At 45.5% G+C, this 26,776-nt stretch overlaps 1 protein-coding gene across 1 annotated transcript; it reads left to right on the forward strand.

Annotated features, from left to right (window-relative positions):
• LOC109906169 (cholecystokinin receptor-like) lies at positions 1-24,785 on the forward strand. Its single transcript, XM_020503805.2, has 5 exons — positions 1-64; positions 2,595-2,843; positions 17,076-17,337; positions 23,526-23,653; positions 24,069-24,785. The coding sequence occupies exons 1-5, from the start codon at positions 1-3 to the stop codon at positions 24,641-24,643; spliced, it is 1,278 nt and encodes a 425-aa protein (XP_020359394.1). The 3' UTR covers positions 24,644-24,785.
• The last annotated feature ends 1,991 nt before the right edge of the window (positions 24,786-26,776 follow it).

Here is a 26,776-nt window from a genome sequence, read left to right on the forward strand (position 1 = left end):
ATGCTGAAAGCCTCACTGGCGTGGCACCAGAGCAACGGGGAGCAGCTCGGGAGCATAAGAGCAGGTAGAGACTGATTAACTGTGGCAGCACTAACTCAGCAATTCTGTAACGGTGTAACCCTTCATTTCCACACACACCGGTTCTATTAACCCTGTGGCTCCCCCCATCACAGCCACAGACCTTACCGCAGACCAGTCTGATAGGTTACTTGTTTATTTATTTATTCATCCCACACCTAAGGTGCTAGGAAATTAAAGTCTGATTTACCTAGCTTTCTAGCCACCAATGGAGTCTCCAGAGTTAACCAATGCATTTTAATTCTAAATCTTAACGGTAATGTTACGTAAGTCGGAGGTTTGTGGCTTTGTACACAAACAGTGCATAATGATGTGATCTATGATTTCAAAGCAGTCCAGACAAACTTTTTGTAAAGAATAAATTGATGAGTAACAAACTTTGATAAAATGAATTGTGCCCTGAAAAACAGCATCCAAAGGTTTAGGAGTAGAGGCAGCTGCACTTTACTAAATTGTATTACAATAATCAAGAACAGGTATACAGTGCGTGCGGAAAGTATTTTGTTACGTTACAGCCTTATTTTAAAATGGATTCAATTGTCCCCCCCCCCGCTTCTCAACAATCTACACACAAAATCGCACAATAAAAAAGAGAAATATCACATTTAAATAAGTATTCAGACACTTTACTCAGTACTTTGTTGAAGCACCTTTGGCAGCGATTACATGTATGGCGCTACAAGCTTGGCACGCCTGTATTTGTGGAGTTGTTCCTATTCTTCTCTGTAGTTCCTCTCAAGCATTGTCAGGTTGGTTAGGGAGCGTCGCTGCACAGCTATTTTCAGGTCTGTCCAGAGATGTTAGATCGGGTTCAAGACCCGGGTCTGGCTGGGCCATTCAAGGACATTCATAGACTTGTCCCAAAGCCACTCCTGTGTTGTCTTGTCTGTGTGTTTAGGGACATTATCCTGTTGGAAGGTGAACCTTTGCCCCACTCTGAGGTCCTGAGCACTCTGGATACAGCTTTTCATCAAGGATCTCTCTGTACTTTGCTGCGTTCATCTTTCCCTCGATCCTGACTAGTCTCCCAGTCCCTGACGCTGAAAAACATCCCCACAGCATGATTCTGCCACCCCCAATGCTTCTCCGGAAGTGGCTTCCATCTGGCCACTCGGCCCTATATATATATATCTTTTTTTAAATGTAACCTTTATATAACTAGGCAAGTCAGTAAAGAACAAATTCTATTTACAATGACAACCTACCCCAGCCAAACACAGACGACGCTGGGCCAATACTGCGTCCAGCGCTCCCAATCACGGCCGGATGTGATGCAGCCTGGATTCGAACCAGGGACTGTAGTGACGTCTCTTGCACTGAGATGCAGGGCCTGCTGCGCCACACATAAAGGCCTGATTGGTGGAGTGCTGCAGAGATGGTTGTCCTTCTGGAAGGTTCTCCCATCGCCATAGAGGAATTTTGGAGCTCTGTGAGAGTGACCATCGGGTTCTTGGCCCTTCTCCAACCCTTAAATAAATAAATAATTAAAAAAATAATTCAAAAAGGGCCTTCTCTCCCGATTGCTCAGTTTGGCCCGGGCGGCCAGCTCTAGGACGAGTCTTGGTGGGTCCAAACTTCTTCCACTTAAGAATAATGGAGGCCACTGTGTTCTTGGGGACCTTCAATGCTGTAGAAATGTTTTGGTACTGTTCCCCAGAACTGTGCCTCGACGCAATCCTGTCTCAGAGCTCTACGAACAATTCCTTCGACCTCTTGGCTTGGTTATTAGTCTGACATTCACTGTCAACTGTGGGACCATATATAGACAGGGTTGTGCTTTTTCAAATAATGTCCAAACAATTGAATTTACCACAGGTGTAATCCAATCAAGTTATAGAAACATCTCAAGGATGATCAATGGAAACAAGATGCACCTGAGCTTAAAAAAAACAACTGTTTTCACTTTGTCATTATGGGTTATTGTGTGTAGATTGATGAGAATTTTTTTAAATAACGGAACAAAATGTGGAAAAAGTGAAAGGGGCTGAATACTTTCTGAATGCACTGTAAAGGTTGATTGCACAATCTGCTTCCTGCTGACTAGAGAGAAACAAGATATGTTTCTGTATAAAACGGCCACTTTAAATCTAAGTTTCTCAACAAGCTCATTCGTATGCTTTATAAACTATAAGTCATTGTCAAACAATAAGTATTTGAAGTATGAGTATGCATCCTGCAGACATTAACCCTTGACTTTGGGGGTGACATTACTCTTGTAATCACTCAGCTCAGCAGATAGTCAATGGTGATCTTGTCCCGTCACATGCTGTCAGCTTCAAGCACAGGGTCCGTGATAGTGTAATGACTAGCATCGACTTCACTGGCATCCTTGGAGCTCTCTGTCCTTGCAGTCATAGATGCTCAGTTGCAGACCAGCAGATTGTCTAGATGTATAGAATGTAGAATATATTCCAACTATGGTGTGTTGTGATTATGCTCCGTATAAAATGATATAATACTGATATGTTTTAATATGTGATCATTGTCTTCTCTCTCCCTCTCTCCCTCTCTCTCAGAGATGGACTCGGTGCGGATCCTGCTTTACTCTCTCATCTTCCTGCTCAGCGTCTTTGGCAACCTTCTGATCATTGTGGTCCTGACGGTCAACAAGCGCATGCGCACGGTCACCAACTCCTTCCTGCTTTCGCTGGCGGTCAGTGACCTGATGATGGCTGTCTTCTGCATGCCCTTCACACTCATCCCCAACATGCTGGAGGACTTCATCTTTGGAGCCGCCATGTGTAAAACGGTCACCTACTTCATGGGTAAGATTGTGGCTGTGTTCCAGACGGTCTGCAAAGCAGTTGCACTGCACAAATTCACCAATGATTGAATAGCATGTAATCTACATTGCAGTCGAGCATCAGATTGCATTATTATATTGGTGTAGTTACTGACATGGGCAAGACTTATCCAGGCATTATGAGATTTGGTGCAATAACAGCTTTGCAGACAGGCTGGATATTACTGGCCTGGAACTGTCACATAGATCTGAAAGCAATGCATTACATATTTTCAGTATTCTTACTAGATATCAGAGCATAATTAGGTTCTGGAGTCAATCATCTTTAAACAGTGGTTTGAGAAGTCTCTTCCTAGTGACATCCTGTTTTGGAGTCGTAACAACAGCCAAAGGGGAATTAACTGTAGCTCATTTATGCTGAGGTCAGGGCGGACACAACCCATCATGCCAGAGCCAGTTGGACTGTCATATGTCCGCAGGAGTGTGACTTACTGATGAGCTGGCCTTTCATCAGGCTGAGCCCAATTGACCACAATGCCTCCCTGAGTCAGAGAGAGAAAAAAGAGAGGAGAGTGAGTAAGAGGGAGTGAGAGTGAGAGAGAGGGGGGAGAGGGGCAGACAGAGAACACGAGAGAGAGAGAGAGAACGAGAGAAAGAGAGAGAGAGAGGAAGTTTCAAATTTCACATTTTTTTTGTCATGTAAGGGATAAACATGCTATACACTGTCCTAGAAAATGCTTATTTGCAGATTCCTTCCTGACAATGCAACAACAATAAGAAATAAAAAATATATAATAATACGAACATGAAGTAAATTGCTCCGTAAAATATATTTTTTAAATGTATAGTACAGGACGACACATTTTACTGTCCAACATGTATTTTGGGGAAGGGGGGATTGGGGGGCAAGTATTTAATTGTGAATAATTTAGCAATCATAATAAGAGTCTGGTAGCAGCAGTTGCGATGTTTGTGTAGCATGAATGTGTGTTGTCGTAGAAATTCATTCTGAGAGAGACTGTCACTTCTTCAAACAATCAAGTTCAAGTTCAAATCCTCGAGCTGACAAGGCACAAATCTCTCGTTTTACCCCTGAACAGGCAGTTAACCCACTGTTCCTAGGCCATCATTGAAAATAAGAATTTGTTCATAACTGACTTGCCTAGTTAAATAAAGGTACAATAAAATTTTAAAAAATGTAAACTTGTTTTTCAACACTCCACACATTTCTTGTTAATAAACTATTGTTTTGGCAAGTCGGTTAGGACATCTACTTTGTGCATGACACAAGTAATTTTTCCAACAATTGTTTACAGGCAGATTTTTACACTTATAAATCACTGTATCACAATTCCAGTGGGTCAGAAGTTTACATACACTAAGTTGACTGTGCCTTTAAACAGCTTGGAAAATTCCAGAAAATGATGTCATGGCTTTAGAAGCTTCTAATAGGCAAATTTATGTCATTTGAATAAATTGGAAGTGTACCTGTGGATGTATTTCAAGGCCTACCTTCAAACGCAGTGCCTCTTTGCTTGACATCATGGGAAAATCATAAGAAATTTGCCAAGACCTCAGAAAAGAAATTGTAGACCTCCACAAATCTGGTTCATCCTTGTGAGCCATTTCCAAACGCCTGAAGGTACCACGTTCATCTGTACAAACAAATGTACACAAGTATAAACACCATGGGACCACGCAGCCGCCACTCAGGAAGGAGATGCGTTCTGTCTCCTGGAGATGAGACGTACTTTGGTGCGAAAAGTGCAAATCAATCCCAGAACAACAGCAAAGGACCTTGTGAAGATGCTGGAGGAAACAGGAACAAAAGTATATATATCCAAGGTAAAACGAGTCTTATATAAACTGAAAGGCCGCTCAGCAAGGAAGAAGCCACTGCTCCAAAACCGCCATTAAAAGGCCAGACTACTGATTGAAACTGCACAAAGATCATACTTTTTGGAGAAATTACCTATTTTCTGATGAAACAAAAATAGAATTGTTTGGCCATAATGACCATTGTTATGTTTGGAGGAGAAAGAGGGAGGCTTGCAAGCCGAAGAACACCATCCCAACCATGAAGCACGGGGGTGGCAGCATCATGTTTGGGGGGTGTTTTACTGCATGAGGGACTGGTGCACATATATGTCAATCATGAGGGAGTAAAATGAAGTGGCTGTATTAAAGGAACATCTCAAGATATCAGTCAGGAAGTTAAAGCTTGGTCGCAAATGGGTCTTCCAAATGGACAATGACCCCAAGCATTCTTCCAAACTTGTTGCAAAATGGCTTAAGGACAACAAAGTCAAGGTATTGGAGTGGCCATCACAAAGCCCTGACCTCATTCCCATAGAACATTTGTGAGCAGAAATGAAAAAGTGTGCGCGAGCAAGGAGGCCTACAAACCTGACTCAGTTACACCAGCTCTGTCAGGAGGAATGTGCCAAAGTTGTCCCCAACCTATTGTGAGAAGCTTGTGGAAGGCTACCCAAAAAGTTGGACCCAAGTTAAATAATTTAATGGCAATGTTGCCAAATACTAACTGAGTGTATGTAAACTTCTGACCCACTGTAAATGTGATGAAAGAAATAAAAGCTGAAATAAATCATTCTCTCTACTATTATTCTGACATTTCACATTCTTAAAATTAAGTGGTGATCCTAGCTGACCTAAAACAGGGATTTTTTGCTAGGATTAAATGTCAGGAATTAAATGTATTTGACTAAGGTGTATGTAAACTTCCGACTTCAACTGTATCTATTTGTGTGATCTGCCTTATTCATATAATGCAGTTAGAAACATCACTCTGAAGCAGACAAGAAAAAGCAATGGGCAAAAGTTTCATCAGCCAAAAGCAACCAATGCACAGGGCTATTAGGACTTTCTTTCTTCAGGCATTGATTTTGTGCCTAGGCACAGCAAAATTGCCCATTAATGCCTGCACATAAAGAGTCACCATCAGTCCCAATGACTGGCTAAAGGTAGATGATGTACATTATATAGATGTCCTGTATATATTGATGAAGTGTGTTGTTAACCTCTTCATGTGTAAGTTCTAAATATGAATAACGGCCCTTACAATGTGAGTTCTTCTTGCATGCGATACCATAATTCTATGTTGCATTTTGCCATTGTTCTCTGCACCCCTCACTGCATCAAGACCACATTTTCCGCTTAATATTCGGCTTTACATAACCATTCAATCCCTTATCCCTTCTGCATATGGTAGTAGCAGTGAGTATCTATATTATTATTGATAAATCTCTTATTATTATAATCTATATTATGGTATTATCTGAAAGAGGCTTTGGTGTTAGCCTGTCTGAGTGCGGGGACTTTGGCATGAGTGAGGCAAGGTTGTAGATATAATGAGTTATCTATGGAGCTAGACAGGATTATCTAGATTTATATTTTGGCGTCATCTATGGGCTGAATGTTATGTGGGTGGACCAGCTATCGATCTCCTTCCAAAACATGGTTACATTTGTATTAACTTAAAGTATTACTAACTACAAACCGCCCTAAAACGGTTTCACCCAAATCTGGCAACCCCATTTAGCTTTCGCACTACAGCTAGGCTAGGCAGTAGGCTTGTATTTGAGGTGATAATCTGTGAGGTGAAAACATTCATTTGCTTTGTGATTTGTTAGAAACTATAAACGACTTGTCAAGTCATGTGCCCCGGTTCTTGTATTTACTGTAACAAGCACATCGAAGATTTGTACTATGCTGAAAAGTGGCCAAACTAAATTCATCTTATTCAGTCAATGGGCGCAGCCATCTTTGACTTTGTTAATTTGTGTCTTATAGTCAATGGCATTTTGGGGTTAGGGAGTTTTCATTGGTCAAACATAAACAAACATGTCTGCAATCATGAAGATTTTAGCCGCTGTTAGCTTAGCTGACACGTACCTCTATAATATTACATTTCTCCCTTGTGCTCACCAGAGATGTGGTACATTGTAAACAAGTCTAGCTGTTAGGTTGCAAATTTATGTTTTTTGTCAGCTTGTTTTTTAGACTGGTTTATGGAATGAGTTTGGCTGTGGATGTGTTCCGTGTGATGCTTGGATGCTATTGTTTGCACTTGTAAAATTGAGGAATAAAGTTGTGAAAACCTTTATTTTCCATCAGTAAGTAACATTGTTTAGATGCTTTTCAGACAACAACGCCATTTAGATGTGTTTGTTATATGTAGACGTTCTGTTACTTCTGTTCCAGTCACATATTTGCGATGGTACGCTGCAGGGACCAATCAAAAAATATCACAAATATGTGACCGTACGCTTGAAAAGGTTACGGGTCCAAGGAGCCATTTTTATCTCAATATCAAATAATTTCTGGGTAAGAATGAAGAAGTATCTTAATGTAATTGTTTCAAATTAAAATGAACAAAAATAGCTTCTTAGCAAAGAGCAATTTGTCAAGAAAGAATTTAGCTCGGACTGTCTGGGAGTGGTCTGAATTGTGAGGGGAAAACTGAATGCCGTGGCTGCGAATACAGAGTTGTCTGTCACCTGCCGCCCCTCCGGAAACCTTTTAATCAAAGCTAAGGCTACATATGACATTCTGTGCATGTGTTATTTTACATACACTACATAGCTGCTGCTCACACTACCCCTCTCTCGATTCCCCATTTTCTGTAGTCTGCCTCATATTCCTGAACATTTTAAATAAACAAAAACATGCAGCGATTTGAATGAACATTCACAAAAATATATATCGAAGGCTATACAACCTCTGTCTGTTGTAATGGATATTGCAGTTGAACAAGCAGGACACAGTCCCTTAACATCGCATTGGAGCAAAAACAATCACTGATGATGTAGGCTAATCTTGTACTTTCTACCATATTGTAGCCACTAGCCACTTTGGACTGTCTGTCTGTCTCCAGCTTAGCCAATGTTCGGAATGATGATGAAAATATAACATTAAATCGCTCGTGATTGATATGCTACCTAGTTTAGAGGAGCATCAAATTAACACATCCACGCTAGACATCAAAAACAATGAGAATACACAAGGACCTCTATTGTTTAGGATGGCGACCAGCCACTCGGTAGCTATCAATTTATGAACTACAAACCAATTCAAGGCCACCCCGTGAGGGGATCTTGCAAGAATTCTACTTGGACTGCTGAAATCCCTTGTTGTGGAGAGTTGAAGACCGTTGGTTCCAGACATGATGTACGTAAGAGAATCCATTTCGATCTCACCTATCTTTACCCTGATTGTGTGTAATCTGTATCTGTTGCGTTATTATTACTATCTACACTGAACAAAAATATAAACGCAACATATAAAGTGTTGGTTCCATGTTTAATGAGCTGAAATAAAAGATTCCTGAAATGTTCCATATGCACAAAAAGTGTATTTCTCTCAAATGTTGTACACAAATGTAATTTCATCTAACTCAGCAATAAAATAAGTGTCCTCTCACTGTCAACTGTGTTTATTTTCAGCAAACTTAACATGTGTAACATAACAAGATTCAACAACCGAGACATAAACTGAACAAGTTCCACAGACATGTGACTAACAGAAATTGAATAATGTGTTCCTGAACAAAGGGGGAGTCAAAATCAAAAGTAACAGTCAGTATCTGGTGTGGCCACCAGCTGCATTAAGTACTGCAGTGCATCTCCTCCTCATGGACTGCACCAGATTTGCCTCTTCTTGCTGTGAGATGTTACCCCACTCTTCCACCAAGGCACCTGCAAGTTGCCAGACATTTCTGGGGGGAATGGCCCTAGCCCTCACCCTCCGATCCAACAGTTCCCAGATGTGCTCAATAGGATTGAGATCCGGGCTCTTCGCTGGCCATGGCAGAACACTGACATTCCTGTCTTGCAGGAAATCACGCACAGAACGAGCAATATGGCTGGTGGATTTGTACAGGCCAGAGTCCAGAGTACAGGCCTCGGTGTAACGCTCATTTCTTGGACGATAAACATCCCTCACCCCTGGTGAGACAGAACCGCGACTCGTCAGTGAAAAGCACTTTTTGCCAGCGAGGGTGGGTTTGTGCCTATAGTCAACGTTGTTGCCGATGATGTCTGCTGAGGACCTGCCTTTACAGCAAGCCTACAAGCCTTCAGTCCAGCCTCTCTCAGCCTTTTGCAAACAGTCTGAGCACTGATGGAGGGATTGTGTGTTCCTGGTGTAATTCGGGCAGTTGTTGCCATCCTGTACCTGTCCCGCAGGTGTGATGTTCAGATGGACCGATTCTGTGCAGGTGTTGTTACACCTGGTCTGCCACTGCGTGGATGATCAGCTGTTCATCCTGTCTCCCTGTGGCGATGTCGTAGGCGTCTCACAGTACAGACATTGCAATTTATTGCCTTGGCAACATTTGCAGCCCTCATGCCTCCTTGCAGCATGCCTAAGGCACATTCACGCAGATGAGCAGGGACCATTAATTGTTCATGGTTCATTGAACAAGCATGGACAACAGTGTTTAAACCCTTTACAATGAAGGACAGGATCCTGAAAAAGGGACGTTTCTTTTTTGCTGAGTTTATGTTAGTGAGGATTTCTCCTTTGCCAAGATAATCCATCCACCTGACAAGGTGTGGCATGTCAAGATATATAAAATATGCGGTATTGTCACACAACATAATGCTACAGATGTCTAAAGTTTTGAGGGAGTGTGCAATTGGCATGCTGACGGCAGGAATATCCTCCAGAGCAATTGGCAGGAAATTTAATGTTAATTTCTCTACCGTAAGCCGCCTCCAAAGTCATTTTAGAGAATTTGTGACTCGTTTCAGGAAACTAGTGTCACGACTCCCACCGAAGGTGGCTCATCTTCCTGTTCGGGCGGCGGTCGTCGTCACCGGTCTAACTAGCTGCCACCGATCCCCTTTTCCTTTTCTGTTAGTTTTGTCTTATTGGTTGCACCAGACTGGTTATGCCTTTTTCTTGATTTTTTCCGGACTGTGTGGTCCTGTGTTTGGGCTGGACTTTTGTATGCGCCTGGCTTTTGGTGTGACCGTTTTGTACCGGAATAAATATTAAGATTATCCTAAAACCTCTGCTCTCTGCACCTGACTCCGCCCCCACTACTCCTAGAAGACGTGACCATCTTTGGAGGAGCGCCTCCTCCATCATCCATCATACAGCCATCCTCCATCGTATCGGGTCAGCAATGGAGAGAATGGACCGATGGGAGAGGAGTGGTCTCCCTACCTCGCCTCCAGCTCTTCCTTCGATGACTCAACCCACTCCTCCAGTGGCGTCCGGCCCCAGCGCACTCCATCTCGCGCCCCCGAGGGAGTACGATGGAGCGGCTGAAGATTGCCGGGGATTTTTGCTCCAGCTCGAGCTACACCTGGCTACCGTTCGGCCGACACCTTCGGGTTAGGAGAGTGTGAGCGTCCTCGTCTCCTGCCTGACGGGCAGAGCCCTGGAGTGGGCCAATGCTGTTTGGAATAGCCCACACTATGCCAGGGACCACTACCCAGAGTTCACCCGCCGTTTCCGGGCCGTGTTCGACCACCCTCCAGAGGGCCAAGCGGCGGGTGAACGGCTGGTCCACCTTAGGCAGGAGAAGAGGAGCGCGCAGGACTTTGCGCTGGAGTTCCGGACCTTGGCCACTGGGGCGGGGTGGAATGACAGGGCCCTGATGGACCACTACCTGTGTAGGCTCCGGGAGGATGTCCGCAGGGAGCTAAGTTGTCGGGACGCCACTTCCTCCCTCGATGAACTCATAGACATGTCGATCCGACTGGACAATCTGCTAGCTGCTCGCGGGCGCGTGGGACCGGAGGAGGCTCCTCCTGCACCAGCTGTGGTCGGAGAGGACACACTTCCGATCGGTGGTGGAGGAGCTCGTCTGGGAGTTGAGAGGGCAGGCGGAATACTTTTTTTTATTACCTTTATTTAACTAGGCAAGTCAGTTAAGAACAAATTCTTATTTTCAATGACGGCCTACGAACAGTGGGTTAACTGCCTGTTCAGGGGCAGAACGACAGATTTGTACCTTGTCAGCTCGGGGATTTGAACTTGCAACCTTCCGGTTACTAGTCCAACGCTCTAACCACTAGGCTACCCTGTCACCCCAGGTGAGTCAGCACCAAACTCACCCAGAGCTCCTGTTTGTTTAATAAAAAATAATAATAATAAAAATAAAAATAAAAAATAAAAAATAAAAAAAATAAAATGTGTTTTCTCCCTCTCTCCAGCATAAGGCGCTAGTCGATTCAGGCCCGGTTTGGGAACTTTATGGATTGCGGACTCGCTCATAGGTTTGGGATTCCGTTGGTGCCGATAGATCCACCCTTCCCCGTGCACACCTTAGATAGTCAACCTTTAGGGTCAGGGCTGGTCAGGGAGGCCACGGTTCCATTGGACATGGTAACGCAGGGGATTCATAGGGAGCGGATTAGTCTCTTCCTTATCGATTCACCTGCGTTTCCAGTGGTGCCGGGGTTTCCCTGGCTGGCTTGTCACAATCCCAGGATTTCATGGAAATGGGGCTCTCCAGGGGTCGGTCAGAGGAGTGTTCAGGTAGGTGTATAGGAGTTTCCATCGGTGCCACGTCGGTGGAAAGTCCAGACCAGGTTTAGACTGTGCGCATCCCCTCAGAATATGCCGATTTGGCTATCGCCTTCTGTAAGAAGAGGGCGACCAAATGACCACCTCATCGACGGGGGATTGCGCGATAAACCTCCAGGTAAACTCTACACTTCCCAGGAGTCACGTGTGCCCATTGTCACAGGAGGAGACGTTGCATATGGAGACATATGTCACTGATTCTCTGTGGCAGGTGTACATTCGGCCCTCCCGTCACCCGTCTCCTCAAGTTAATTTTTTGTGGAAAAAAGGAGGGAGGTCTGCGTCGGTGCATTGATTATCGAGGTCTCAATTCCATCACAGTGGGGTTTAGTTACCCGCTACCGATCATCGCTACGGCGGCAGAATCTTTTCACTGAGCGCATTTTTTCACAAAACTGGACCTCAGGAGAGCGTATAATCTGGTGCGTATTCAGGGAGGAGATGAGTGGAAAACCGCGTTTAGTACCACATCTGGCCATTATGAGTCCCTTATCATGCCGTATGGGTTAAAGAATGCACGCGCCGCGCATGTGTCTCTGGTGTGCAAGGTACTTGGGCGACTGCTGGAGCATGACCTGTACGTTAAGGCTGAGAAATGTATGTTCTCCAAACGAGCCGTTTCCTTCCTGGGTTATCGCATTTCCACCTCGGGGGTGGTGATGGAGTGTGACCGTGTTAAGGCCGTGCGTAATTGGCCGACTCCGACCACAGGAAAGGAGGTGCAGCGGTTTTCAGGGTTTGCTAATTACTACCAGAGGTTTATCGGGGGATTTGGCCAGGTGGCGGCTCCCATTACCTCACTGCTGAAGGGGGGGCCGGCGCGTTTACGTTGGTCGGCAGAGGCGGACAGAGCTTTCAATCGGTTGAAGGCGCTGTTTATCGATGCTCCCGTGTTGGCACATCTGGACCCCTCTTTGGCGTTCATAGTGGAGGTGGCTGGGGTTGGGGCTGTTCTATATCACAGCGCTCGGGCACGCCACCAAAGCTCCACCTGCGCTTTCTTTTCGAAGAGGCACAGTCCGGCGGAGTGAAACTATGATGTGGGGGACTGGGAGTTGTTAGCTGTGGTAAAGGCCCTGAAGGTGTGGAGACACTTTCTTGAGGGGGCCAAGCACCCTTTCCTCATCTGGACTGACCACCGTAATCTGGAGTAAATCCAGGCAGCGAGGAGACTGAATCCGCGTCAGGCAAGGTGGGCCATGTTTTTTACCCGATTTAGGTTCACTCTCTCTTACAGACCAGGTTCCCTCAGTACGAAGGCCGACGCGCTGTCCCATCTCTATGACACAGAGGACCGGCCCATCGGTCCTACTCCCATAATTCCAACTTCATGGCTGGAAGTTACCCTCCCCGTTGCACAACGGCCGTGGTCTCATCTGTCGGTGGACTTTCTTACAGATCTTCCCCCGTCTCAGGGCAACATTACTATTCTGGTCGTTGTGGATTGGTTTTCCTTCCGTCTCCTCCCATTGCCTGGTCTCCCTACGGCCCTACAGACTGCTCAGGCCCTGTTTATCCACGTCTTCCGGCACTATGGGGTGCCTGAGGACATCGTTTCTGATCGGGGTCCCCAGTTCACGTATCAAGTGTGGAGGGCGTTTATGGAGCGTCTGGGGGTCTTAGGTCAGCCTGACCTCTGGTTATCACCCCGAGAGTAATGGGCAGGTGGAACCAGGAGGTGGGTAGGTTTCTGCGGTCGTATTGCCAGGACCGGCCAGGAGAATGGGGGAGGTACGTCCCATGGGCGAAGGTGGCTCAGAATTCACTCCGCCACTCCTCTATGAACATGCCACCGTTCCAATGCGTGTTGTGCTACCAGCCAGTCCTGTCACCATGGCATCAGAGTCAGACCGAGGCTCCTGTGGTGGAGGAGTGGGTGCAAGCGCTCTAAGGACACCTGGAGGGCCATCCAGGAATCACTTAAGCAAGCTGGTGGACGGCAGAAGAGGAGCGCTGACCGCCACCGCAGTGAGGCCCCCGTATTCGCACCGGGGGACAGGGTCTGACTCTCGACCCAAAACCTGCCCCTCCGCCTGCCCTGCTGTCAGCTGGGGCCGCAGTGTGTGGGGCCGTTTAAAACGAGGTGTGTTATAGATTACAACTCATATTTTACTATCGGATTAACCCCTCGTTTCATGTTTCTCTCCTCAGGCCAGTGGTAGCTGGTCCCCTGCAGGAAGGTGAGGTTCCGGAGGTCCCTCCCCGGCGTACACAGTACGTGCTGTTCTGGACTCTAGACACCGGGTGAGGGGCCTGCAGTACCTCATGGCCTGGGAGGGGTACGGTCCGGAGGAGAGGTTCTGGGTACCGGTGGGGGACATCTTGGATCCGTCACTGCTGAGGGATTTCCATCGCCTCCATCCGGATCGCCCTGCGCCTCGCCCTCTGGGTTGCCCTCGAGGCCGGTGTTGGCGCGCTGCGGGAGCCGCACGTCAGGGGGGGGGGTTACTGTCACGACTCCCACCGAAGGTGGCTCCTCTTCCTGTTCGGGCGGCGCTCGGCGGTCGTCGTCACCGGTCTACTAGCTGCCACCGATCCCCTTTCATTTTCTGTTAGTTTTGTCTTACTGGTTGCACCTGTTTTGTGGTTGTGCCTTTTTCTTTATTTTTTTTCCGGACTGTGTGGTCCTGTGTTTGGGCCGGTCTTTTGTATGGTGCCTGACCATTTTGTACCGGAATAAATATTACGATTATCCTAAAACCTCTGCTCTCTGCGCCTGACTCCGCACCCACTAGTCCTAGAAGACGTGACAACTAGGCGTATTTCGCGCATCACTACTTCACAGGAGAGCCATTTGAACGTAAACTTTTTAAAAATGCATTTTTTGGCAGAAATCCCTTCTGGAATATTGGAACTTTAATGTGCCGTAATAACAAACTTGTATGCCATCTGTAAATGCAAATGAAAGTATTACATTTCAAGCCTAGCTGGTTTAGCCACAGAAAAAGACAGCAACTTTCTCACTAGCCATGATTGACTGAGATAAATCAAATCAAATCAAATTTGCCACATACATATGGTTAGCAGATGTTAATGCGAGTGTAGCGAAATGCTTGTGCTTCTAGTTCCGACAATGCAGTAATAACCAACGAGTAATCTAACCTAACAATTCCACAACTACGGTTGTTGTTCTTGATGATATTTATGGTCTTCCTGTGACATCGGGTGGTGTAGGTGTCCTGGAGGGCAATAGTGTTCCCCCGGTGATGCGTTGTGCAGACCTCACTACCCTCTGGAGAGCCTTACGGTTGTGGGCGGAGCAGTTGCCGTACCAGGCGGTAATACAGCCCGACAGGATGCTATTGATTGTGCATCTGTAGAAGTTTGTGAGTGCTTTTGGTGACAAGCCGAATTTCTTCAGCCTCCTGAGGTTGAAGAGGCGCTGCTTGCGCATTCTTCACCACGCTGTCTGTGTGGGTGGACCAATTCAGTTTGCCCGTGATGTGTACGCTGAGGAACTTTAAACTTACTACCCTCTCCACTACTGTCCCGTCAATGTGGATAGGGGAGTTCTCCCTCTGCTGTTTCCTGAAGTCCACAATCATCTCCTTTGTTTTGTTGACGTTGAGTGTGAGGTTATTTTCCTGACACCACACTCCGAGGGCCCTCACCTCCTCCCTGTAGGCCGTATCGTCGTTGTTGATAATCAAGCATGGCCACGCAGTCGTGGGTGAACAGGGACCCCACCCTTGTGGGGCCCCAGAGTTGAGGATCAGTGGGGTGGAGATGTTGTTACCTACCCTCACCACCTGGGCGCGGCCCGAAGTCCAGTACCCAGTTGCACAGGGCGGGGTCAAGACCCAGGGTCTCGAGCTTGATGACGAGTTTGGAGGGTACTATCGTGTTAAATGCTGAGCTGTAGTCGATGAACAGCATTCTCACATAGGTATTCCTCTTGTCCAGATGGGTTAGGGCAGTGTGCAGTGTGGTTGCGATTGTGTCGTCTGTGAACCTATTGGGGCGGTAAGCAAATTGGAGTGGGTCTAGGGTGTCAGGTAGGGTGGAGTTGATATGGTCCTTGACTAGTCTCTCAAAGCACGTCATCATGAAGTGCTTTGAGAGACTAGTCAAGGACCATATCAACTCCACCCTACCTGACACCCTAGACCCACTCCAATTTGCTTACCGCCCCAATAGGTTCACTAGCTCAGTTACCTTAGCTTTCTTGGGAACAGGAACAATGGTGGCCCTCTGAAGCATGTGGGAACAGCAGACTGGGATAAGGATTGATTGAATATGTCCGTAAACACACCAGCCAGCTGGTCTGCGCATGCTCTGAGGACGCGGCTGGGGATGCCGTCTGGGCCTGCAGCCTTGCGAGGATTAACACGTTTAAATGTTTTAATCACGTCGGCCACGGAGAAGGAGGGGGGGCCCATAGTCCTTGGTAGCAGGCCACGTCGTTGGCACTGTATTATCCTCAAAGCGGGCAAAGAAGGTGTTTAGGTTGTCTGGAAGCAAGACGTACAGTATGTGTCCGTGACGTGTCTGGTTTTCTATTTGTAGTCCGTGATTGCCTGTAGACCCTGTCACATACGTCTCGTGTCTGAGCCGTTGAATTGCGACTCCACTTTGACCCTAAACTGACATTTAGCTTGTTTGATTGCCTTGTGGAGGGAATAACTACACTGTTTGTATTCGGCCGTATTCCCGGTCATCTTTCCATTGTTAAATGCGGTGGTTCGCGCTTTCAGTTTTGCGCGAATGCCGCCACCTATCCACGGTTTCTCGTTAGGGTAGGTTTTAATGGTCACAGTGGGAAAAACCTCTCACTTGCTCATCCTTATAAACTCACACAGTGAATCAGCGTAGACATCTATTTTATTCTCTGAGGCTGCCCGGAACATGTCCCAGTGGAGTTCCTCGAGGGCCGTTGTGGTGTTGACTCGGGGGGGGGGGGGATATACATCGCAGTGACAATGACCGACGTGAATTCTCGTGGGAGATAATAGGGACGACATTTGATTTTGAGGAATTCTAGGTCCGGTGAACAGAAGGACTTGTGTTCCTGTATATTGTTATTTTTGAATGAGCAGTCGTTCATGTGCAAAGTATTTAATTCTCATGAGCATAGTTTCCACATGTATGTACCAGCCCACTCTCTTTGTCTCTCCCGCTCTCTTTATCTTGCCCCTCCCTTTCATTGTGTAACAAGCCGTCATATTGGGTTAGTCCACCATGGACTTTTCATTGAATTATGAAGTAATCAACCTATAATCTATCCTGTGTGTGTGTTTATGTAATTCTGTGTGAGTATTTAGTTAATTTAGAGATCTAACATTGAGCAGGACAGAACGACAATGGTGTGATTCCATCAGTGTGGGGCTATTTGTCTGAAATGTAATGCTCTTCGTGTCTTTACTTAATTATAAGCTTAAGAGGCTTTATCATTTGTCTTTACTTTTTTAGCGGCCTACGAGCATCTCTCTGATGTGGCAAGCCTGCTCAAATACATAGAAGATGTTTATCACTATCAGACCTGGTAATATAGTATTTGTTTTCTTTAATTAAAATATTTTTCCTGCTTAATTGAACTTCCCTTGCTCAATGGAGACAATGTAATTGTCTCAAAAGTTTAAACCCCGTCCATCAGGCACTCCAGACAGAAAACAAGTACCATTTGAACCCAGGTCTGATCACTGTTGATAGTCATTTTAATCTCTCTTATTGACCCTACCCCTTCCCTGCATTCCTATAGGGCTCTCCGTCAGCATCTCCACCTTCAGCCTGGTCGCCATAGCAATCGAGAGGTACAGCGCCATCTGCAACCCACTGAAGTCGCGAGTGTGGCAGACTCGTTCCCATGCCTACCGGGTCATCGCCGCCATCTGGGTGTTGTCGTTGGTCATGATGGTGCCCTACCCAGTGTTCAGCCACCTCAAGTCCTTCCCCAAACCTGACCGAACTACGGGACACATGTGCCGCCTGGAATGGCCAAGCGGTGGGGTGGAACAGACGTGGTGAGTGAGTTTCTGACTGGAGACCTCTAGTGCAGTGGTCAGAACTGGTTTCTGACCGGTCCCTGAGTTTCCTGACGCTAATTAAGTCAGTTCTCGAGTGGTATTTTCAAAGTAAGCCGTTATCAAAGGAACATAGATTGCCAGTCCATTGTACAAAAAAGTATCTTGAGTTTGTTCTGTCTGTTTTTATGTTTGATTGCTTTTATTGAATAGATTTGTTTCAAAATAAATTGTTTTTCCCCCACATTTCTGATCAGGGAAGCAATGAAGTGTTTCATGCTGTTTTCATTATATTTCCACTTATATTAAATTTGCCCAAAAATAATGCCTTCCCCCTGCAAGACTGAACAGAATCGTCATAGCCGGACATTTCGGAGCACCACATCAACATCTAAGGCAAAGCAATTATATTATTAGGCGGAGTAGTTCGCATTGACTCAGGGCTAGTGAAGCAGTTTTAGAAGGTAATTACACTCTAAAGACCAGCAGTTTATTAAACACTGGTCGACGATTAGTAATATCGCTAGAATATATCTGCATCTGCAGTTCAAGTTTAGTCTTTTTCTGTAGAAACTGTTGCTGTTAAGTTTGGGCACAGAGGACTATTCATCAATTTGCCCATAAACAAACAGAGAGACTGTGGAGTAGAGCAATTAAAGGAAGATTGACATTCTCCAAGGGTTCTCCCCAGCCTCATACAGCTCTCTCGTCTCTCTCCTCCAGACCATACTTCTTATCTTTTACACTAAATAAGCTCTCTCTCTGCAGACCTTACTACTTGAATTGTAGTTGTTCACTGATTGCAGACTGTTAAAACCTTTCCAGACTTTACTTGTTTTTCTTTTACACTACAACCCTAAGAGTCCTTTGGGGATCTACAGTGCATTCTGAAAGTATTCAGACATCTTGAATTTTTCCACATTTTGTTGCATTACAGCCTTATTCTACACACTATCCCCCTCAGCATTCTACACACAATACCCCATAATAACAAAGCAAAAAACGTGTATTTTTTGTATAAATAAATAAAAACGTAAATATCACATTTACGTAAGTATTCAGACCCTTTACTCTGTACTTTGTTGAAGCACCTTTGGCAGCTATTACAGCCTCGAGTGTTCTTGGGTATGGTGCTACAAACTTGGCACACCTATAGGAAGAGTTTCTCCCATTCTTCTCTTCAGATTCTCTCAAGATCTGTGATGTTGCTGCTCAGCTAAGCCACTCCTGCATTGCCTTGGTTGTGTGCTCAAAGTCAATGTCCGGTTGGAAGGTGAACCTTCGCCCCAGTCTGAGGTTCTAAGCACTCTGGAGCAGGCTTTCATCAAGGATCTCTCTTTACAGTTCGAACTACTAATTTTGAAAATTACTCTCTCCAGAAATAAGTCTCTCACGGTTGCCGCCTGCTACCGACCCCCCTCAGCTCCCAGCTGTGCCCTGGACACCATTTGTGAATTGATCGCCCCCCATCTAGCTTCAGAGTTTGTTCTGTTAGGTGACCTAAACTGGGATATGCTTAACACCTCGCCAGTCCTACAATCTAAGCTAGATGCCCTCAATCTCACACAAATCATCAAGGAACCCACCAGGTACAACCCTAACTCTGTAAACAAGGGCACCCTCATAGACGTCATCCTGACCAACTGGCCCTCCAAATACACCTCCGCTGTCTTCAACCAGGATCTCAGCGATCACTGCCTCATTGCCTGTATCCGCTACGGAGCCGCAGTCAAACGACCACCCCTCATCACTGTCAAACGCTCCCTAAAACACTTCTGTGAGCAGGCCTTTCTAATCGACCTGGCCCGGGTATCCTGGAAGGACATTGACCTCATCCCGTCAGTTGAGGATGCCTGGTCATTCTTTAAAAGTAACTTCCTCACCATTTTAGATAAGCATGCTCCGTTCAAAAAATGCAGAACTAAGAACAGATACAGCCCTTGGTTCACCCCAGACCTGACTGCCCTCGACCAGCACAAAAACATCCTGTGGCGGACTGCAATAGCATCGAATAGTCCCCGTGATATGCAACTGTTCAGGGAAGTCCGGAACCAATACACGCAGTCAGTCAGGAAAGCTAAGGCCAGCTTCTTCAGGCAGAAGTTTGCATCCTGTAGCTCCAACTCCAAAAAGTTCTGGGACACCGTGAAGTCCATGGAGAAGAAGAGCACCTCCTCCCAGCTGCCCACTGCACTGAGGCTAGGTAACACGGTCACCACTGATAAATCCATGATTATCGAAAACTTCAATAAGCATTTCTCAACGGCTGGCCATGCCTTCCGCCTGGCTACTTCAACCTCGGCCAACAGCTCCGCCCCCCCCGCAGCTCCTCGCCCAAGCCTCTCCAGGTTCTCCTTTAACCAAATCCAGATAGCAGATGTTCTGAAAGAGCTGCAAAACCTGGACCCGTACAAATCAGCTGGGCTTGACAATCTGGACCCTCTATTTCTGAAACTATCTGCCACCATTATCGCAACCCCTATTACCAGCCTGTTCAACCTCTCTTTCATATCGTCTGAGATCCCCAAGGATTGGAAAGCTGCCGCAGTCATCCCCCTCTTCAAAGGGGGAGACACCCTGGACCCAAACTGTTACAGACCTATATCCATCCTGCCCTGCCTATCTAAGGTCTTCGAAAGCCAAGTCAACAAACAGGTCACTGACCATCTCGAATCCCACCGCACCTTCTCCGCTGTGCAATCTGGTTTCCGAGCCGGTCATGGGTGCACCTCAGCCACACTCAAGGTACTCAACGATATCATAACCGCCATCGATAAAAGACAGTACTGTGCAGCCGTCTTCATCGACCTTGCCAAGGCTTTCGACTCTGTCAATCACCATATTCTTATCGGCAGACTCAGGAGCCTCGGTTTTTCGGATGACTGCCTTGCCTGGTTCACCAATTACTTTGCAGACAGAGTTCAGTGCGTCAAATCGGAGGGCATGCTGTCTGGTCCTCTGGCAGTCTCTATGGGGGTGCCACAGGGTTCAATTCTCGGGCCGACTCTTTTCTCTGTGTATATCAATGATGTCGCTCTTGCTGCGGGCGAATCCCTGATCCACCTCTACGCAGACGACACCATTCTATATACCTTCGGCCCGTCTTTGGACACTGTGCTATCTAACCTCCAAACAAGCTTCAATGCCATACAACACTCCTTCCGTGGCCTCCAACTGCTCTTAAACGCTAGTAAAACCAAATGCATGCTTTTCAACCGGTCGCTGACTGCACCCGCATGCCCGACTAGCATCACCACCCTGGATGGTTCCGACCTAGAATATGTGGACGTCTATAAGTACCTAGGTGTCTGGCTAGACTGCAAACTCTCCTTCCAGACTCATATCAAACATCTCCAATCGAAAATCAAATCAAGAGTCGGCTTTCTATTCCGCAACAAAGCCTCCTTCACTCACGCCGCCAAGCTTACCCTAGTAAAACTGACTATCCTACCGATCCTCGACTTCGGCGATGTCATCTACAAAATTGCTTCCAACACTCTACTCAGCAAACTGGATGCAGTCTATCACAGTGCCATCCGTTTCATCACTAAAGCACCTTATACCACCCACCACTGCGACTTGTATGCTCTAGTCGGCTGGCCCTCGCTACATATTCGTCGCCAGACCCACTTGCTCCAGGTCATCTACAAGTCCATGCTAGGTAAAGCTCCGCCTTATCTCAGCTCACTGGTCACGATGGCAACACCCATCCGTAGCACGCGCTCCAGCAGGTGTATCTCACTGATCATCCCTAAAGCCAACACCTCATTTGGCCGCCTTTCGTTCCAGTACTCTGCTGCCTGTGACTGGAACGAATTGCAAAAATCACTGAAGTTGGAGACTTTTATCTCCCTCACCAACTTCAAACATCAGCTATCTGAGCAGCTAACCGATCGCTGCAGCTGTACATAGTCTATTGGTAAATAGCCCACCCTTTTTCACCTACCTCATCCCCATACTGTTTTTATTTATTTACTTTTCTGCTCTTTTGCACACCAATATCTCTACCTGTACATGACCATCTGATCATTCATCACTCCAGTGTTAATCTGCAAAATTGTAATTATTTGCCTACCTCCTCATGCCTTTTGCACACATTGTATATAGACTCCCCCTTTGGTTTCTACTGTGTTATTGACTTGTTAATTGTTTACTCCATGTGTAACTCTTTGTTGTCTGCTCACACTGCTATGCTTTATCTTGGCCAGGTCGCAGTTGCAAATGAGAACTTGTTCTCAACTAGCCTACCTGGTTAAATAAAGGTGAAATGAAAAAATATATATAAAAAAAACTTTGCTCCGTTCATCTTTCCCTCGATCCTGACTAGTCTCCCAGTCCCTGCCGGTGAAAAACATGACTGTAGGGATGGTGCCAGGTTCCCTTCAGACTTGACACTTGGCATTCAGGCCATTGAGTTCAATCTTGGTTTCATCAGACCAGAGATTCTTGTTTCTCATGGTCTGAGAGTCCTTTAGGTGCCTTTTGTCAAACTCCAAGCAGACTGTCTTGTGCCTTTTACTGAGGAGTGGCTTCCATCTGGCCACTCTACCATAAAGGCCTGATTGGTGGAGTGCCGCAGAGATAGTTGTCCATTTGAAAGGTTCTCCCATCTCCACAGAGGAACTCTGGAGATCTGTCAGAGTGACCATCGGGTTCTTGGTCACCTCTCTGACCAAGGCCCTACTCCCACTATTCTTCAGTTTGACCGGGCGGCCAAATTTCTTCCATTTCTTTGTGGTTCCAAACTTCTTCCATTTCAGAATGATGGAGGCCACTGTGTTCTTGGGAACCTTCAATGCTACAGAAAGTTTTGGTATCCTCGATACAATCATGTCTCGGGGATCTATGGACAATTCCTTTGACCTCATGGCTTGGTTTTTGCTCTGACATGCACTGTCAACTGTTGGACCTCACCTAGACAGGTGTGGGCCTTTCCAAATCATGTCCAATCAATTTAATTTACCACAGGTGGAATCAAGTTGTAGAAACATCTTAAGGATGATGAATGGATGCACCTGAGCTCAATTTCAAGTCTCGTAGCAAAGGGTCTGAATATTTTTTTTATATAGATTTGCAAACATTTCTGAGGATTTATTGTTATTTCTGAGTATTTTTTGTTATTTAATCCATTTTAAAATAAGGCTGTAACCTAACAAAATGTGGACAAAGAGTCCATTTCTCTTAACAATGGCAGGCACAATCATTTTAATAGGATTTATATTTTAATTTGTATTGATATTAAAAAATTGATCAAAGCAGCGGTGACAGTAGATGTAATCAACAAACACACAATATAATACCTATCATTTTTTTATTATTACAATATACTTCAGAAAATATGCTATTGAAATATAACTTGTGACCTTAGTACTTTTGTACTTTTGGTGACCTCTTTGAGGCCAAGCATCTTGGTGTAATGGCTGAGTCCATTACGGGCTATTCCCCAAATTGGCTATTGAATCAGCGTGTCTAATTATGCTTACTAATGATGCCGGCCATGAAGAATTGTCAAATAATGTGAAACAGAAGTATTAGTGTAGCACCTGCTCCTCGCCCCTTTCTATGTTCTTCTCTGACAATAGAGAAAACAAAAGATGAACCGAAACCTCATCTATTTACTGCCTCTCTGTATGTCCTTCCTTCCTGTCACCATTTGTCCCCCAATCCCTGATGTGTGACCCACTATCAAACAGAGTACTGATGAAAAGCTTTGAGTATCAGAGGCTGCATTAATGAATGAATGAATGAATGAGAGCCTAACCTGCTGCAAAGGCTGATGGGAGATTAAAAATGAACCATCCATGGAGGATGTTCAGAGGAAAACACCCACGCACCCATTAGAATTTCACACAACGCAAAATAAAGGCTTCCTCTCTACTAATTCTCAAAGTGTGTGGAATGAACAATAGTGGATTTGTACTTTTTTTGTACACGGCCAAGTTGATAGTATCCGCATTGATGTGAAGATAATTGGAAAAATGTTAATTACCACCATAGAAATATTATTTTATTTTATGACCACAATGATCAAAGTAACTTTTTTCTCTTCCTGTCTGGCTTCCTGTCCCTCTTTACCTCTGTCTTTCTCTCCCTTTTTCTTTCCCTCCCCTTTTCTCTCAATTTCCCTCTTTTTCTTTCACTCCATGTTTCCTTCTCTTTCCCTCTTTCTTTCTCTCCTTTTTTCTCAGGTACATGCTGTTGCTTTTAATCTTGTTCTTCATCCCTGGGGTTGTGATGATCGTTGCCTATGGACTCATCTCCAGAGAGCTGTACCGGGGGATGAAGTTTGAGCTGGACCAAACCAGAGAGAACAGTTGTGAGACTCCTACACCACATGTATCTCCTGCCATGGATATGATTGAACAACTAATTTGTTTCTCACAAATAGAAAGTTATGTAAATGAAGTTGAGGTTTTGTGTTAGGGATTGGGGTTGGGGTTTTGAAATAGGGTGGTGCTGGGCAGAAGCAATTAGGGCAAGGACTAGGATTAGGGTTTTTAAAACAGGCAATGGTAAGGCTGGGGCCAGAATAAGGGTTTTGCATTCGTAACTATTTTCTCGAAGGCCTGTTTATTTGTGAATGCATGTTCCCCACAATGCAGGCTTATGTCACCAACTCTTTTCTCATCCTATTATTAGTAATGTGCTCTGTCTTTAACCTACACACTTACTCACCTACACACTTACACCCAATTCAGACCCACTTACACACTTCCATGTACATTCCACAGCACTGAAGAATGGCGTAAACACCACTGTGACCACCAGCAACAACGACACAGACGATGATGGCTGCTACATCCAGATACCGAAGAAGCCACCGTCCATGGAGCTGTCCACCCTCACCACCCCTACTCCGGGCCATCCTAAACCCAGAGTGTCCGCCGAGCACCCTCGAAGCAATACCTCGGAGGCTAAACTCTTGGCCAAGAAGCGCGTGATCCGCATGCTCATTATCACTGCCATTCTCTTCTTCCTCTGCTGGATGCCCCTGTACACGGCCAACACGTGGAAGGCATTTCACATCAGCTCAGCCCACCGGCTCCTCTCGGGGGCACCCATCTCGTTCATCCACCTATTGAGCTACACATCGGTGTGCGTCAACCCCGTTATCTATTGTTTCATGAATACACGCTTCCGCAAGGCGTTGCTCACCACCTTCGCCCACAGCCGTCCGCCCTGCTGTCGGCGCCGCCGGGAGAGGCGGAACGGCGGGGATGATGAGATGACAGTGACGGGGACTATGGGTCCTTTGTCCATGTCCAAGATCAGTTATACCACAGTGAGCACCGCGGGGACCTACTGATTCTTTGTGAAGGGGGCTATGGGTACAGTGTCCATATTAGGACAGCCTCATTCTCTGCAGTACTTCTTCCTAATATGGACCCTGTATAGGGGAACACAGGGGGCTGTAGCACAGGGGGCTGTAGCAGCAACAGGTAGTTGTGACCAGGGATGGCAACCGACAGAATGCTTGTGCATTTTCTTTGCTTGTTCGCTCCTGATTTCTTCACATTTTATTGTGTTACATACTGGGATTAAAATGTATTTAATTAAAAAAAAATTGTCAACGATCTACTCAAAGCAGCTAATGTCAAAGTGGAAGAAAATGTCTAATGAAAAATAAAATACTAATATATATTGATTTGATAAGTATTCACCCTCCTGAGTCAATACATGTTAGAAACACCTTTGGGGATCATGACTAGACATTTAAAGTCTTGCCATACATCTTCAAGCAGATTTAAGTCAACTGTAAGGCCACTCAGGGACATTCACTGTCTTCATGGTAAGCAACTCCAGTGTAGATTTGGCCTTGTGTTGTAGGTTATTGTTCCACGGAAAGGTGAATTCCTCTCCCAGTGTCTGGTATAAAGCAGACTTAAGCAGTTTTTCCTCTAGGATTTTGCCTGTGCTCAGCTCCATCCCATTTATTTTTGTCTTGGCCAATATCAATCATACCTATACCATGATGAAGCCAACACCATACTTGAAAATTAGGTGGCAGTTAGTCAATGATGTGTTTTATTGGATTTACCCCTAACATAAGGCTTTGCATTTAGGTCAAAAAGTGTATTCCTGTGCCGTGTTTTTTCCCCAGTATTACTTTAGTGCCTTGTTGCATACGTATGCATGTTTTATTCTGTATGTTTGTATTCTTCTTTTCACGCTGTCATTTAGGTGGTTATTGTGGAGTCACTACAATGTTTTTGATCCATCCTCCGTTTTCTCCCATCACAGCCATTTAAATCTGTAGCTGTTTTAAAATCATCAACGGTTTTATCATGGTGACATCCTTGAGCAGTTTTCTTCCTGTTCTGCAGCTCATTTCATTAGGGCAACTGTATCTTTGATGTGTCTGGGTGGTTTAAAACATAATCAACAGCATAATTGTTAACTTTTTTTATTTGATGTATTTAACCTTTACATAACCAGGCAAGTCAGTTAAGAATAAATTCTAATTTACAAGGCAAAAGGCCTCCTGCGGGGACGGAGGCTATGTCAGATAGAAGGTTTTATAAATAAGCATCAAGCAGTGGGTCTTGCGACGCTTATACAGATATGACCAGTTTACAGAGGAGTATAGAGTGCAGTGATGTGTAAGGAGCATTGGTGGCATTTCTGATGGCCGAATGGTAAAGAACATCTAGCCGCTCGAGAGCACCCTTAACTGCCGATCTATAAATTACATCTCCGTAATCTGGCAATGGTAAAATGGCCTTCTGAATCATGGTTAGTTTGGCAGTTGGGATGAAGAGGAGCGATTACGATAAAGGAAACCAAGTCTAGATTTAACTTTAGCCTGCAGCTTTGATATGCACTGAGAGAGGAACAGTGTACTGTCTAGCCATGCTCCAAAGTACTTGTATGAGGTGACTAGATCAAGCTCTAAACCCTCAGAGGTAGTAATCACACCTGTCTGGAGAGGGGCCTTCTTCTTACCAAACCATATGACCTTTGTTGGGAAAGATAGGATAAGGCCGCATACACTGAGTGTACAAAACATTGTGTATGTGTGCCGTTCAGAACAAGGATAAGGGCAGAGAAAGCATGTTGGACACTAAGAAAGCTTTGTTTTCGAGTGTTTAACACAAAATCAGAGGAGGGGCCAGCTGAGTATAAGACTGTATCATCTGCATATACAGTACATGGATGAAAGAGCTTCCTACTGCCTGACCTATGTTGTTGATGTAAATTGAGAAGAGTGTGGGGCCTAAGATCGAGCCTTGGAGTACTCCCTTGGTGACAGGCAGCGGCTGAGACCGCAGATGTTCTGACATTATACACTGCACTCTTTGAGAAAACTTGATTAAGCTTAAATGTCAGACTTGTTATTGTTAGCCATCTATCAATCACTGCCCTTCTTTATGAGGCTTTCAAAAAGCTCCCTGGTCTTTGTAGTTGAATTTGTGCTAAATTCAATACTTGACTGAGGGGC

Source organism: Oncorhynchus kisutch, linkage group LG16 (assembly GCF_002021735.2).
Source record: "Oncorhynchus kisutch isolate 150728-3 linkage group LG16, Okis_V2, whole genome shotgun sequence".
NCBI lineage: Eukaryota > Metazoa > Chordata > Actinopteri > Salmoniformes > Salmonidae > Oncorhynchus > Oncorhynchus kisutch.

Coding starts and splice junctions, on each gene's coding strand:
- LOC109906169 (XM_020503805.2), top strand. CDS start 1: ATGCTGAAAGCCTCACTGGCGTGGCACCAGAGCAACGGGGAGCAGCTC. Junction 2,844..17,075: donor AACGGTCACCTACTTCATGG/GTAAGATTGTGG, acceptor GCATTCCTATAG/GGCTCTCCGTCAGCATCTCC. Junction 17,338..23,525: donor GGTGGGGTGGAACAGACGTG/GTGAGTGAGTTT, acceptor CTTTTTTCTCAG/GTACATGCTGTTGCTTTTAA.